General features: G+C 39.1%; 3 protein-coding genes across 4 annotated transcripts; all 3 read left to right on the forward strand.

The window, feature by feature from the left end:
- Positions 1 to 276: 276 nt before the first annotated feature.
- On the forward strand, positions 277 to 3,275 carry krtcap2 (keratinocyte associated protein 2). The gene is made up of 5 exons (XM_040029795.1): positions 277 to 408; positions 874 to 1,028; positions 1,205 to 1,268; positions 2,548 to 2,614; positions 2,715 to 3,275. The coding sequence occupies exons 1-5, from the start codon at positions 405 to 407 to the stop codon at positions 2,833 to 2,835; spliced, it is 411 nt and encodes a 136-aa protein (XP_039885729.1). The 5' UTR covers positions 277 to 404; the 3' UTR covers positions 2,836 to 3,275.
- Positions 3,276 to 4,429: 1,154 nt separating this feature from the next.
- Positions 4,430 to 5,640, forward strand: s100a10b (S100 calcium binding protein A10b). Of its 2 annotated transcripts, none has more exons than XM_040029796.1 (3): positions 4,430 to 4,561; positions 5,062 to 5,216; positions 5,346 to 5,640. In XM_040029796.1, the coding sequence occupies exons 2-3, from the start codon at positions 5,079 to 5,081 to the stop codon at positions 5,496 to 5,498; spliced, it is 291 nt and encodes a 96-aa protein (XP_039885730.1). In that variant the 5' UTR covers positions 4,430 to 4,561; positions 5,062 to 5,078; the 3' UTR covers positions 5,499 to 5,640. The 2 variants fall into 2 exon arrangements, with proteins under 2 accessions (XP_039885730.1, XP_039885731.1); XM_040029797.1 differs by having other exon boundaries at positions 4,438 to 4,561; positions 5,053 to 5,216.
- A 7,150-nt stretch (positions 5,641 to 12,790) lies between these two features.
- On the forward strand, positions 12,791 to 13,906 carry s100w (S100 calcium binding protein W). Its single transcript, XM_040029798.1, has 3 exons — positions 12,791 to 12,926; positions 13,227 to 13,378; positions 13,484 to 13,906. Exons 2-3 carry the CDS (start codon positions 13,235 to 13,237, stop codon positions 13,676 to 13,678), a joined length of 339 nt encoding a protein of 112 aa, XP_039885732.1. The 5' UTR covers positions 12,791 to 12,926; positions 13,227 to 13,234; the 3' UTR covers positions 13,679 to 13,906.
- Positions 13,907 to 16,448: the final 2,542 nt, after the last annotated feature.

Below are 16,448 nucleotides of genomic sequence, written 5' to 3' on the forward strand. Positions count from 1 at the left end.
ATTATTTAATGCTAGCATAATTACACACTTGTTCTGAACTGTACCATGAAGTTCTACTTTTAGAAGTCCACAAAACATATAAACATAATGTATATAACGTACGTGTGTGTGTGTGTATTTAGACGATAGAAATGTAATTGTAATGCAAACACATAATTGTGTTTTATAAATTTTTCGATTTGAACTTTAGTGGAATCAAACAACCATTATTTGGATTTTTATTCTTTTATTGATTTTATTTTTCACCCGGAGAGCTCATGTGGCTCCTCCCACCGGTCCCACCTGACTTTAGAGCCGGGTAATCTGTTTTTTAGTTCCTAGAGCCGGGGCAGCTAGCTGGCTCGTCGAAGTTAAATTTAATTTACTGGTGCTTCGTCACGGGGACTATAATTAAGTATTACAGTATGGGTATGTATTGCATAATTATCATTAGACACATCGTCAGCACAGACATAGATGTGCAGATATCCTCAGTCTCAATGTGCAGTATGTCTTATAGTCCTGTGTAGCTAATGTTAAATGTAAACCACGCTAACACAGATTTCTTTCTTACAGTCTAGCAATCCCAGCGTTACTGTAAAGTACCAGAAATGTTTTTATGTGCTGAGCATTTAGGAAATTATATTAGAGGGGTGTTTTGGTGCAGATGTGAGTTGATTAGCACAGAGCTAACAGCTATACGTGGGAAACGTTATGCGTGAACACTGACGTGGCGTTAAGTTCCAAGGCGTATGACTGCCCAATTCAAACGAGATATGACATTTAAAACCATCGTTTACTTTCGGTTGCATTACAGTTCTATACTATATAACTCTTTAGCCTCAGATAGCCTCAGGTTTTGTCCAGATGACAGTTTATCTCTGTTGTTTGTAGCGGTGAACACTGGAACCTCCCTGGTGCTATCCAGTCTGCTCTCCGTGCTGGTATTCGCGGGGATGCAGATGTTCAGCAAGCAGCTGTCATCCACCGAGTGGCTCACCATCCTGGGAGGTTTTCTGGGCTCAGTCCTCTTCATCTGCTCCCTGACTGTATCCTTTAAGTGACATGTAGAGTTGAATTGCTTTGCCAATGTTGTTAATCAGTAAACTGCACAGTTCTTTTGGAAATCGGTATTTATTGAACAACTTTCAGACTTTTATTATATATTCTCCATAAAAATGTATAGATGTCACTGAGGAGAGTCGCACCTTAACTTTGGCTTCAGGCATTTAATAATCTGGAAAATTTGGTTTTCGGAAAGGGATTCCAGGCCAAGATATTCCCTGAGAGTAAGTGATGATGGCCCATGCAGTGGCCTTTTTCTTGTTCACATGGTGTTTAATATTTCTGCTGAGTCAACTGTTAGCTCAGCTTTACCTGAAACATCAGAATTGTTTATACCAAACTCTAGCCTAAATAATAGGTGGAAATCTTGGTTGAGGTAAAGGTCAGAGGTTAGAGAAGCCAGGTAACCCAGATCGCTGGTTTAAGTCCCTGTTCAGGTGACGCGATCGTCTCTAAGATGTTTGATTTTTTACACAAACCCTGCAAAAAATAATCAAGAAGCAAAAGCCTGACTAAATTAACAATAATAAAGCTAAATTGTTCCTCTCAATATATAGCCGCTGTATGCTGGTTTCTGCAGGCTGAAGAGCAGCGGTCACTACAGGAATCAACATCTGCAAAGTAATTTAGTGTAACACAGTTTACATGCAGTTACAGTGGTTTGCTTCTGATTGCCACAGCAAAACCTGTTCAGGGTTTTTGTGCCTGTTAAAATGCTAATTATAAATACTGCTCCAATCACTGTCAGTAACACAGTTATTACAGTAAAAATAAGCTGAAACATTCACCGAAAATGCAACGTCTTCACTAAATGTCTCACTGTCGAGTTCATGTGCAAATATAAGAATCTCCTCAGAAGAAAATGTAAAGTGCTTATTTGATAAGGAGCATTTTTTTTAATGTTGTTAGGTAGTCCTAAAATAAATTAAAACATTTAAAAAAAAATCATTTTAATTATATTAAACATCTTGCTGATGTTAAATGTACCACGTCAGGTAAACCAGAACAACAAAACATTTGAGCTAATGGAGAGAATAAAAGTTAGATAAATGTTGACTCAGACAACGAATTTAGTGTGCTGCTGCTGCTGCTGATGATGATTAGTAGTAGTAGCATTTATAAGCGGGAGCTGGTTTCTGTGTGTGCTTTAGTTAGCCAAGGTAAATAAAACACAGCACTGCTACTAGACTTGAGGTAAGCTCCTGCACTACCTCTGTGCAGGAGGGCTCTAGGCTTCCCACACACACACACACACACACACACACACACACACACACACACACACACACACACACACACACACACACACACACACAAATCTTTTGACTGGTTAGGCAAGATGCTAGTTTCAATGAGCTGAGTCTACCCTCTGGTCCAGATTTGCGTATCATCATGACAGCCAATGCAAATTTAAAATAACATTCTAACATTATTACCTCGATGCACATCTGTAGGCTCATATTAATGCTCATCACTTATATGATTTACTGTGTCATCTTGCAGTTCTGTTGTGTCTGTGCCTTTCACTGTTTGCCTCTGGCCTGGTACACCGTGTCTGTGTCACTACTTGGTAAGTGACTCCTCTGCAGAACACGTTTACCCAAAGCATCTAGAAAGCACTTCTAAATGTATTTGATTATTAAAATACTTCTTTCTTTTTTCCTGTTCAGCCTCATCTTTTCCCTCTTTGCCCTGTACTACATCAACAAAGTGTCTGCCGCCCTCTACCAAGCAGCTGTTCCTGTAGTAACACCAGCCAAAGCTGGCAGCAAGAGCAAAAGGAAGAACTAAAGAACCCACTGGATCACACTTGTATCACACTTTGACCAGTCATTATTCCCCAGGTGCTGGTGGTCATTGCTACACAGCTGAATGCACAGTTTTGTCACAATGATCCTTTGTTATTAGGCTTTTTGAGGTATATAAAATTTGGTTTGGGGTTATTATTTTAAGTCATCATTTCATTGAGTACAAGCCTGTAGTAGTTAATCTGGTCCTTCGTTTGTGTATTTTTTTTTTTTAATTTTACAGTTCTCTTAAATTTGAATCACAAAGAAATGGTAGATATAAGGCCAAACGTGTTTTACGTTCCATCCCTTTCTAATCAGCGCTCTTTTTAAAAAGGTTGCAAAGAGATTCTTTCCTCCATCGCGGCACCTGTGTATTCAGTTTTCTTCTGTTTTGTTTTTTCAAATCCATTTTTGTAATTAAACTTTCTGAAAGACTTTCAATGTGTTGTGCTTCCTTCTACCTTTGCTCAGTTTGTAATCTGCAGTCTAGCTGTGTGGGGATGTAATAAAATCATGCAGTGGCATATGTGTAAATATTCCTTGTGCAGCCATTCCCATAGTCAAGAGTGCTGCAGCCCACTTATTTTTCTGTTATATACTGAAATATGCATTTAAAGAGGACAGCAGTGGTGAAAAGGTTAGCAAAAGTACTGGTGGCTCTAGTGGTAACACAAGAGTTTATTAGTTTTCACTTTTCTCTCAGCTAAATTTGTGTCTGTGTTTCAATTAGTTGCCAGATTGGGTTTGATGATTTTGTTTGAGTTTTCCACTTTTAGGAAATATTTAGTTTTTATTAGCATCAGTAGGAAAGTTAATGGTTTTTTTATGTTAATATCGATGAGATATATGCTAAGAGAGTAATTTTACAAGTTCAGCACAGAGAATTTAAGGACAACACTTCTTGAAGGTATTTGATGCGGACACGGAGAGAGCCTTAACTGAATAAATCATGCATCAGTTTGTCTTCATGCTTCTTCGACCAATGTAGTAACAGTTTTCTTTCAGCTTTGCAAGTAAACAATATTGTTTAAGATTTCATTTTTCTGTAGATCATTTAAAATTTTTCATTCAGTTTCAAGTTTTACTTCAGTTTTCAGTTAACCATAACAGTCTTCAGGCCCTTCACTCCTCATCTCCTTGGAGAACAGGAGAGAGTGAAATCACAGAGGAGCTGTTGAGCAAGTTTTAAAGGAACTGCCAAGTGACAGTAAAGGGTCAGTTTGAACAGGGTGCTCCTGCAGTGCTGCTGAAAGCGGTATCTGGGAATAAACTCGCAGTGGAGATTGTCCATTGTCCACAGCCTCACACTCCCTTCCCCCGGCTCGCCTTGTTTCGGGAGAGCATCCTGCTGCTGTCATGTATCCAGGTGTGCCGACTGTTACAGATAAAGAAGACGGCCCAGTGCAGACTTGCTCAGTCTTAGCAGGTCCCATCATGCATGCGTTATTCTGCTTTGTGCCATCTTTTGTTTTACTTGCATGATGAAACACAAACAGTGTACATTTTTGTGAGGTAGCATCGTCATGTCAATGCCTTCTAGGTCTTGCAGTAACTGTGGGAAAAAGGGACAGTGTTCCTTTATTTGCTCTCCCTGCCTCTCTGTATCCCTCCTCCCTCCCATCACTTGGGCGTTGCCTAGATGACTATAAAGTGTTGAATAAACTTTCAGTCAGCCCACGTCTAACTCCACTTAAGCTCCGCCACAGTTTCTGCATCCTCGTGATCCGGTAAGGCTATTAAAACTTATTTAAAAAGTTAGAAAGTTGTTTGTTTGTTTTTTCCTTTTTCCATTGAATGTTACGTTGGGTGGGCTGAGGTGCTGTTGGTGCATTACGTAGGGTTTTCCTCCTTTGCTATGCCAGGACTGGGTGTCTCCAAAAACGTTAGGCCTATTTCTCTCTAGTCTATCTTTACTGTGTGTCTGTGGGCCTAGTTTTTTCTTTTTCTGAAACTGAACCACTAAGTGTTAAAGTTTATAAAGAGAGGGGAGGTAGAACCCATATATGGATTTTGGGTTTGGGGCCAGAAGGTGATTTGTGCCAGAAGAATTTGCTTTGAGTGCCAGTAAAAACCAACACCCACATCCTCTTCAAACAATGTGCTGTAACCTAATGCTTGGCTGCATTTTTCACTCATTTTTCTCCAATGTGAATGTAACAAGCCAACAGTAAAAGTAAAAAAAAAAACCTGTTATATTTATGTCCATTCCTGCCTTTTGTCCTTTCAGCACTCATTTCTGCAACCATGACTGACTTGGAGAAATCCATGGATTCCATGATAACCGTGTTCAACAAGTATGCCCATGATGGCAAACACGGAAAGGCCTTAACCAAGAAAGAACTAAGAAAACTAATTGAGGCTGAGCTTCCCAACTTTCTGAAAGTAAGGATCTTTCTTGCTATCATACCTGATCTCTATCCTCAGTGTGAATCATTGTCCATATTTAAGTTAAAAATGTTATTGCTCATGCGCTTTGCACCCTGAACTCGTCTCTTGTTACATCTGTTTCAGAGCCAGAAGAATTCCAACTCCGTGGACCATATCATGAAGGATCTGGACCAGAACAAAGATGATGTCTTGGACTTTGAAGAATTTATGCCATTCATCGCCGGCCTCACAATGGCCTGTGAAAAATATTGCTCCATGAGTGCTAAAAAGAAGTGAAAGAACTGATGTGCAAATACACTGTAAGAGAAAATAATGCTTGTCTTTTTTTTTCTTTCTTTTTTTTGTAACAGATAAAGTTGATTGTGTTGCACAACTGTGTGCCGGATTTACAAGTAAAAACTGCTTTTGACAAAATTTCCCCGACTGTGTGTCTGGCTACTTTGTTGTAAATTTTATTCAAAAAGATTGGGTATGCTAGAGTTTTAGTTACTATCTGATAGCTGACTTCTGCAACACATTTAAAACTAGAAGATGGATTTGAAAGTAGTGAGAGTATTCATGAATTAATATCTAATGTGCATCATTTCACTTCTCATCGAAAGTTCAACTGAGGCAGCAGTTTCTACACAGCGTGAGGGGGTAACTGCTTCGATACGGGAACGTGTCAGGATCAGATGTTTGCGCTAAAAAGCCTGAAATGTGGTGCAGCACACATGCCTGTGAGGCATGAGCTCATGATTTATTTAGGGTGGGTCAAATAAGTAACATTTTTGGAGATGGTGGAGTTTCTCTCACAGAACTCCTCCAGATGAGATACAAACTGCACTTTTTGAACTTGGTGCAGATCCATCTGGTAAACATTAACTACTTGGCTCATTACAAGTTTGGAATTCCACCTTTAAACTGACTGAACTCCAGTTCAGTAAAAATACAAATATATTATGCACACAGGCATCCACACTAAGTGAACGTTAACATGCTCATTACACTGTGAAGGATCTCTCTTACTGCAAACATATCAGACCACCCTTGGCCTTTGCAGTGTTTTCAGTCTGCCAACTACACACACATCAATATGTTCTGTGTGCTTCACAGTGTAATACAGTAATGCCCTTTTGAGAGTTCATTTTAAAATTATTTTATTTGTTTTGAAGTCCTTAAACAGTCTCGCCCTGCCCTATCTCTCTGGGCTGCTGCACTCGGACTCCCCTTCCCGCTTGTTCACCTGAGCTTACCAGCTGCTCCTGGATGTGCCGAGGACACAGAAAAGGCTGTACATCACTAAATCAACTCTTAAGATCCACCTTTTCTGCTCAGCTTGTGACCCAGGTTGACTTTATTATTCTTATCTTATTGTTTTTACTCAGATTTGCCTTTCTGTTATGCATGTCATGGTCGCTGTGTGGCAGGCAGGATGAGGACCCAAAATGCAAACTCACGGACTCAGGGGATAAACTCAAAATGTAGCTTTATTGCTGACAAAAGATAATAGGAAAACTAAACTGGGAAAAACTAACATAAAGTTCACCAGGAAACACAGGGGGAATCACACACAGCATGAGGGAGAACGCGACGCCGAACAGAGGGAGACGCAGACAGAAATACACAGAGGGTTAACGAGGAAAGTGGGAACACACGGGGAACACAGCTGACACAGATAACCATAACGAGACAGGGCGGGGTGAACATAACACTGACGGGAGACGGGCAGAGTCAAACAGGAAGTACAGAGGTTCAGACAGGAGGAGAGAGAGCACGGGGAAAATTTAAACATAACGGGCAGGGGAAACATGGAATAAAACATAAGGAGAGACGAGGGCTCACAGATATACAGAGGGGCACACAGGGGGTAAAAGCCACGAAGGGAAAACACTTAGGGAACAACACAACAGGGCAACTCAGGAAACATGGCCTAAATAGGGAACAAAATACAAACATACAAGAAAACTAAGAATACTGGGCCAACATGGCCCAGGACCATGACAATGCATATTTATTCATGCTTTTAATTTGCTTGTATTTTATTTAATATATATCTAATACTCAAGTTGACTTGATACTGACTGTATGACATGGCCAGCCAACTTTGCTGAAGCCAGCATGTAGTGCATGCAGCACAGAGGTGCAGATTCCCCAAGGACACACAGAGTTCAATTTTTAAGGCACAGGGTTACAGAGTTAAGGTGCACAACAGTTGTTTTTCCCCACACAGGTCAATGTAGCATAAGTGAACTTTAAATCATCTTGAGGAGATTGAGGTAAATAAAGTTAACTGAGAAATGTTAACTCCAGTGTATAACTCAGATTTATGCTCATTCTTTTTTTCAGAAATCATTTGCACATCTTCTTTTTTGTTTGTTTGTTTGTTTGTTTTTTGCAAGGGGTTCTTCTTCTATTCTTGAACTTAAAAAAAAGACATATCATGATTTTATATTAAATGAAGCCACCAAGGAAGATAAAAAGAAGTCCAACTCTGGATTGTAAGGTGGCGAAAGATTTACCCTCAGGCCCCCTCCTCAATTCATAGATGGTCTTTCCCTTTTCACATATCATTATGCAAACGTACTGTTTATAAGATTGGGGAAACCTGCAGTCAAGTTTCCCCAATCTTATAAACAACAGTCAGCCTTAGACTGAAGAAGTCACTTGGATGAGTGACGAAATGTTTCTCTCTCTGAAAACGCTGCGTCCATATGAACAGAATCAAACTTTGGGGATTTACTTACCTGGATGATTGAGCATGCATCAAGAAGAGGATGGATGGATGAAAAGTTTGGAAAACTATGAGTAAAAGTGAATTTAAAAAAAAAAAAGAAGATTTGAAGCTTGTTCCACATTTGTCATCGCTATTAATACTGCAGCAACAAGGACTACACTTAAAGTTTTAACGTGGGGCTCTTTACGCACTAAAATGGTCATGTGATTTGTTGTAATGCTATGATACAAGATGTAACTCTTTCTATATCAAGACATTTTTTGTAGCCACACAGTGTCGAGTCCATGCTTTACTGAACTGAAATGAGTCAGGTGACTGCTGCATCCTGTTTGATTTATTGCTTTTGAAATCTGACACATTTTGGGATAAATAAAAAATGAAACGCACTGGAATTGACTGGTGGAAAGTTTTGATTTGACATATTTTGATATGACCAGAAGATGGTGCTACAGTGTTTGGAATGAAGACAGGCAGCGATGCAGGCGACAGAGGATGTGTGTGTAATTTTTAGGCCGTGCATGGCTCCATTTAAACAGCAATGTTTAAACCAACCATAATGAATAAATACATTTACATTTAACAAGCCTGTGTAGTCTAAACTTCAGGACTGCAGGACAATGAAAAAAGAAGCAAGCCTCGAGGAAAACAGTGTTAAGCGACATCAATTTAATATACAAATTTTGGATTTTATATTTGATTTAATAAGTGTGCTTGGCTGATATATAAAAAAGGTTAATAACAGTGTTTCATGCATTTCATTGATGCATGCACTAAATTATAAATACAGTCACAGCACTGCTGCGTCAGTGTTTTGCTATTGCTTGCTCATCATGTTGGTAAAACAAAATTGGAACAATTTCAAATTCAGTTCTATCCCTACCTGCCGTAACATTCCTGAAAGCCAATTAGAGAGTCTGCTGGTTCACTCAGTGATTCTTTTCTTGATTTTTCTGTCCCTCTTTCCATCCTCAATTAAGAAGAAGCCCTGTTTTCAGTTCTGAGTTGGTGTTTTAGGGCAGATGTAGTTGCATTCGGAGGATAGTGGATGTTTGGAAGTACATGGAGTTGAAAAGGAGCACCCACGAGAACAGAAAAGGCATGAAAAAGATGAGATAAAACTATTCTTTTGCTCAGATCTGATCACTTTGCCCCATTGAACCCTTAATAACCTCTTTACCTTTGGCTGTAGATGCTGTAAGTGGGAAGAATGACTATATGAAAAAAGTCTAAACTTTAAAACTCAGGAAGTTACTAGAAGCAAAGATGGATCAGAGTTATACCTGGATTGACCCAAGGAGGTCTGGTACTGCTGGTCCTTGTCAATACAACTGGATTTAACTGACTAGATTAAACAGATGACTGAAAAAAATTCCTTTGAACTGATAGCTATGCACACGCTTTATCAGGTCTGTGTCCATGTTTTTTCATTAATGGAAAATAGACTCTTTCTTATTTAGCACTTTATGCAACATGCCTCATGACAGCAACCTGAGTTAATATCTTGCCCAAGGGTATTTGGCATGCAGTCTGGAGCAGCCAGGAATTGAACCACCAACTTTCAAATTGGTGTGAGCAGTGATCACCTGCTCTACCTCTACTTGAGCTACATAAAAGATGAAAAAAATATCTGAGAAGAAAGATGACTATGATCAGTCACAGTGGGGGATGCACAGCATAGATCATTAAGAATTATTTTTTTCACATATAAACTAAATGAAGTTTTACCTTTACGGTAATCTATAAGTAAAGTAGAGTAAAATGACATAAGGCAATAATACACAATTGCTCCTCTTGCTATTGTGTATTGAGGTAAAGCGAAAGACCTGTAACAGTTATATAAGAACTACAGTTGAAAAAGAGATAAACATGATTCACACAATGCAGCTGCTTAAGGTTTAAACTATCTATTGCAGAAAAAATGTGATGATTAGAAGGTGTAGTGATGAGCTGTGACACTCTGATGTGCATGCTAGTGTTGACACATAACAACGTTACTGGATTCACTCAGGGGCGTGTGTGCAAACCAGAATGCAGAGGAACCTGTCCCTCACACCCATTATTTTGAGGAAAACTCTAACACACTTTTTTTGCGTCAAGCTCCAATTAATTCCAATGTTGTTGCAAGTTCTAGCAAACGTGGCTTGTTGCTTTTCTGGACAGTACACACTCTACTAACAGAAAGCATTTTCACTCCAACCATCAGCTCGTAATGTTACTCACTAACTTAAATAAGTTATTTACATAAATATATAGACTGTTTGCTGTGGCCATTAAAAAAGTGGTCATATGGATCCTGTTTGGTTAACGATCCTTAAAATATTTCTTACTGGCTGTCAGATGCCTTTTATTCAAGACTGGTGTTGCTCTTACAGATGATTAATTGATGGAGTGCTGATGAGATGGCCATGCATCTCGTCTTTGTAGAGGACTTCTGGAGCTCTGCTAGAGAGATCTTTGTGTTCCTGGTCACCCCAGTGGCAAAGGCTTCTCTCAATCACTAATTCCTTTTGAACAGCAAACTACAGTGCTGTGCAAAACTCTTGATTTTTCAATCATTTTCAGTCCAATACTTGTACCTGAGCATTTTCACACCATTGTTTCCTGTTTGTATGTTTGTTAAGTCACTTAACATTGACCGTTGAATCATTCAAGCATAAAAAAAACTAACCAGTGTTGTGTCTACACATAACAGAACACAAGAACAAAATCTAAATTATTGGAATCAAGGACAAAAGAAGACATGACAGGCCTTAAAAAAAAAAAAGAGTTCATGAATGTATGAGAAGGTCATGTTCTTAAGAAACGGGAAAAAAATCTTGCAAAGAACTGACACAGGAGCCAAGAAAAATACACCTGGACCATGAGTTGAGACATCTATTGTTCACTGAAGCCTCATCAGAAATGGTCTAAGTAGAGGGGCAGGTGTCAAGGAGCCTTTATTAAAAAAGGGAAACAGGAAAAAAAGACCGAGGTGTGCCAAATTACACAGGCACTGGACTGAAAATCAGCAGCAACAAGTCTTATAGAGTGGTTAATTGAAATTGAAGTTTTTGGTTCAAATTGCCGTCACATATGTATGGAGGAGGTCAGGAGAGAGGTGCAACAGTGAGTGTTTACAGCCATATACAAAACACGGTAGAGGCTATGGAACACTCAGTGGAACCCAAAGTGCCAACATCACCATTGTTGAAGCAGTGTGGGATCCTCCTGACAGAGAACACAACAAAAAGCAGCCAAGATCCAAAGAAGAGCTTTGAATGTCCTTTGAGAAGCCTGGAGAAATATTCCTGAAGACTACTTACAGACATTACAAGCTCTGAAGCTCAATAAAATTTCTCCCTTTTTGCTTTGTACACTATAATCCCATGTATGTTTGCAAGTTTCAATAAATTGCTGCACCTAGTTTACATTTTCCTAGCAAAGTATTTTTTAAAATGAGGGGTGGCTCAAACCTTTGCACAATACTTTAAGAGTTCTGCAGGTCAGAATCACTGAGGCCAGTGTGTTTTCTCAAAAAAGCATTAGAGATGATTTAATGCCTTTGCTGTAATCATTTTAACTGCAGGGGTCTATAAAGAGTATCTGCACCTTCTGACTTGGTTATTGAAAAAAGGTCTGCATCCTATTTCTCTTTTACTCGCTGACATAGTTTCACTTTATCATTTTGGGTCATTAAATGTGGACTGATGTGAAAATGCAGATTTTTTTATATTAAATCTATAAAAAAAAAAATCACAAAAAAACCCGAAGCATTCTGAATGTTACACAAAGGGTATTTTATACAGCCACCATTAAAACATTAACTCCCATCACAGTATGGTTAAACAAACATGAAAAAAAGAATTTAAAGTTATGTATATTTAATAAGAAACTTTCAAAAGAAACAGAGTCTTCATGCTCATGGTACGAATTCACCACCGAAAAGGTTCATGGCCTCTGTAGCAGTGAAACCGTAATGCATATGCCTGCCAGCAGAGTGTGGAAAGATAAAGTTTTTTTTGTAATTAACACCACATGATACTTCACCTCCATTCTCTTTTCCTCCCCTGCGACGGGAAACTGATAGTATTCAATAAGTGAAAGTAATATGACCTAAGTGAAGAGAGTGAACTGACCTATAAAGGCGACTTGGCAGGGGGGCAAGAGAGAAGAAGAAAATGCTGCCTTTCTGATGCCTTGGAACAGAGGAGTGGAAAATGAAGAGTGAGTTACATAACGGACGGACTGAGGTGACTTTCATGAGGAACAAACATGTTCAAGCACACAGGGAAGCCGTTCACTCTGACATAAATCTGAGTTTTAACTGCAGCTGCTTTTATTTAGTCTGAATAAGTAGTGAGAGTATTAAAGTAGGACGATCACAGATACCTTTAGTGAGACTGAGCAGTGTGAAGCATTGGTTTTATGGTCACGTCACTGCATTTATTTGCAAAGCTTCCTGAACGTGGTAAAAAAAAAAAAGAAACTAATACATGCCTTTGAGCGTAGGCCATTAGCAACCACATACACACACATGCAGTGTAGAGATTGCACCAACTGACTGTAACTTTCCATTTAGTCTGGCTTTCTATTTTTTTCCAGAGGGTCAGCTCCAGCCGAGCTGCTTTTTGGTGAAAATATCCCTGCTTTACTCGTTTTAATTTGTGTACCAGATCTGCACATAACACTAATGTAAGGACAACAAGTCCAGCTACTTTTTCTGCACATAAACATTAATGTCCTCCTTATTTTACAGCACTGCGTAGCAGAGACAGATCCAGTACAGCTCTAATGGGTGGAGTCAGGCACATGTCAGGAGCATGAATCACTGCTGGTTTGTGTTTGTGTGGTTGCCTACATGCCATTGTGTGTGTTTGTGTGCATGTGTGAGTCATACAGTGTGTGGGTGTACCCTTTAAGAGGAGGCTTTCCCTCTCAGTTTGACAACAGTCTCTCCTAGGACCAAGCTGGTGACACAGACGCGATCTCTCTTCACCTAGGGCTCTAAGGTGAGTAGTGATGGGAAGCGGGGTGTGAGGGGAGCGAGTTTTGAGGAAGGAAATAAAAGGAAATGGTTGCATTCAGTCTAGATACAGAGCGTTATTCTTGAATGATACAACGAAAAAGACAGATTGAAGAAGCACCGTTAAGGTTGATCTAATATGGGAAAAGTATTCGCTACAACTTTAATAAGTAGCTCTGAGGATTTTTTTTAACGGTGACACAGTTGACGTTTCTTCCATTTGTGTGTGCAAACATTAAACTTATACTGCATGCAGTTTTTAATGCCATTCTGTTTTTACGTGTAGGTTCAACCATGGCACGGCTCGACCAGGTCATTCCAAACATTGTGGATATATTTATGCAGTATGCTGATGATGGTGAAGGCAAAAAATGCCAGCTAAACAAAGAAGAGCTCCAGAAAATGTTGAAGGAACAAATTCAAAGCCCCGAGCTGAAGGTAAACAACTGAACTTCATTTGTATGAGACATCTATTAATAGAGAAATACAAAGCTTTTCTGTTCTTGAGCTTCATTGTGTTAACTGTATGAATGTATTCTACAGGATCAAATTAATGCAGGTGATATTGAGGAAGCCATGCAGTTGCTGGACAAAAACCATGATGGCGAGGTCAACTTCCGTGAATTTTGCCGGTGTATTTGTGTCCTTGCCAAATGCTACTACCAGAAAAAGAGAGGCAGGGGTGGGAAGAGAGGCAAGGGGAAAGATGACAAAGACGAGTGCGATCAAGAAGACTGAGGCAGCTACAAATATTAATATTCATTTTGTAGCGTTATGTTTAAAAACGTCTGGTACATGTGATGGATACAGTACATGTATATCTGCAGGCTACTGGGTTTTGACCATTGAGCTTTCTCTGTGTTTAAGTGTGCATAATTTCCAGATTTGTCATCATCATCTGTATAAACTTGATTTCAAAAATATTCCATCGCATACTGAAAATAAATAAAACCTATTAAGTCTGAACTGGCCTTATTCATCTATGCATGCAATTACCTCATGTGTTGTGTCTGGGTGTTCAGTGTCATTGCAGGAAAGCATTGGCTCATCACACTTTAAACAGATATCCCTCACTTTGTTCTTCAGTCACATGTCACTGTCAGTCCTCCTACAGAGGATGTCTTATTAATTCAGAGTTAAAGCTTCATCTAATATATAATTTCTATGCTATAAATGAGGGAAATGAAAATGTTTATCTGTATTCTTCTTTTTTTATGTATTTGTTTCAAAACAGCTGTATTAAACCATGAATGTGTCATGACATCAGACATCGCGAAGAATGATCAGAATTTAAATCCCAAATTTTTACCTTCATCTTGATGAACAAAATTTCTTAGTACTAGTATTTACTATAAACAGAGAAAGTGAAATTGGGGGGGGGGGGGCTATTTTTATGCTATTTCTCAATAGATTAATCCGTAAAGTATTTGACAGAGCTGCATCTCTTTTACCCTGTCATACATTAAGTTAAGTTACAAGTCTGAAAAGCTCTCGTGAGAAAGCTGCACAGTGAAAACAGGTTAAGCAGGACTCCTGTGTTCAAAAGCCTCACCCAATATAACTGACAACAGGAGTGGGATATCAAATGTCCACGGTAAGCAGAAATATTTTAGTCACTGAAATAAAGTTTATTTAATCTATCCATTCCCCCTGTTTGCTGCCAGGTGGAGCAAGTGTACTGCATATGTTTGATAGATACAAGCATCCACCACCACTTTTAGTCATGCAAGCAACATCAACGTTAAAACATGCATTAATTTCTGGATCAATTTAAGCCTCCAGATATCGAATACTTAACATATCCATGGATTATCCAGTTTACTGTATAAGTGATCCCAGACACCTGACTGTAACTGCTGCATAACTATAAGTTGTGTAAGGAAAAACATCCCTAATTCAAAACATTTCTGAAATAAAATCAGGGTGAGATACAAAGACATAAGCTCTGAGAGTCTGCAATAATTTGTTGAATTTATGTTTCAGAGCAGTGGGGTTGTTTTTTTTTAACTATTTGCTACGAGGTTGAATAAAACTAAACACAGGTTTCTGAGCAGAGAAAGTTGCGTCCTTAGTGTTTATGTGGACTTTGAGATGTTGGCTCAGATAATCAATAAGTACTCTATTTGCATATACTTGTTTGAAATATAAACTTTGCCTCAAATTATAATTGCCCGCATGCGGTCTTACACATTAAAGCATGGATATCATACTTTTGGTCCAAAGGCATTAAAATGAAAGAGGCAAGCCAGAGAATATAAATGTCATGCTGATTTCGTGTGTGAATGTAATTAATTGGCACAAAACTTGTCTAGAGCAAACCTTAACATCCTGCACATCCTGCTATCTATCTATCTAAAGACAACCCAAGTAGTTTTTAAGTGAAGATTTCATTTATAAAATTAATTACCTCCCCTAAACCCCTGGTAAAATAATGACTTAACTGTTATTAACCACATTTTTTTTTTTTTGAAAGATGAGCTCAATTTCACTTGCAACACCCAGGCCCGTTTACTGCCAGACCTGTTAAGAAATCACTTAAACATAATCTGCTTGATGAAGCGAAGTAGGCTAAAAGATCTCAAGAAGCAACAAAACATACCATAATCTAAAGAAACTAAAGCACAGATGGGAAACAAAGACTGACATTGATCAGTCAGGAAAGGGTTATCAAGCCATTTCTGAGGCTCTGGGACTCTAGTGAATGATGGTGAGATCCATTATCTCCTTGAGAAAACTCGGAACAGTAGCAGACCCTTCGCAGGATCAGCCCATCTCATGAAATAACTCCAAGAGCAGATGAGCGACTTATCCAGAAGGTCACAAAAGAACCGAAGAACTGTAGCCTTCACTCACCTCATTTAAGATCAAAGTTTATGATTCTTTTTTTTTTTTTTTTTATGTATTTCAGTTGTTACAGACGGGACAGACATGACTGGGGGATAGGAAAGGAAGAAAGAAAGAAAGAAAGAAAGAAAGAAAGAAAGAAAGAAAGAAAGAAAGAAAGCGAGGGAGGGAGGGGAAGAGGGACAGTGAGAAAGGGCACTTAAAAAATTCACCTGGATCACCTGTTGAGAGAAGAAAAAAGAAAAAAAGAGAAAACAAGCAAAAAAGAGAGCAACATAATAAACACAACACCACTGCAATAATCTAGTTAAGTGTAAATAACAGTAAATACTAAATATTGAATGCTATTGTGCAGCACACAAGACCGACAGCACACAATGTGCTTTGAGGTAGCAGCCAAGAAAAGTGTAGTTTGTGTCTGAGAACACGCACACGTGTGTGGATGAGCACGCTTGTATTCAAAACGTTTCTCCATGTAACGATCTGCTTGAGGGTGTGGGGAGCCATAGCCCCATCCCCCAGGGCATGAAGCAGGCATAGAGGAGATCCAGGCCCCAGACATCCAGAGGCCAGAGTGTGAGTGCTCAAGGAGGACCGTTGGAGGGGCAACTGCTCTCTACCAAAAAATCCTGAAGGTGAATGTCCAGCCATCAATTCAATGCCC

This window comes from Simochromis diagramma, unplaced genomic scaffold (genome assembly GCF_900408965.1).
Source record: "Simochromis diagramma unplaced genomic scaffold, fSimDia1.1 OVJJ01000361.1, whole genome shotgun sequence".
Taxonomy (NCBI): Eukaryota; Metazoa; Chordata; class Actinopteri; order Cichliformes; family Cichlidae; genus Simochromis; species Simochromis diagramma.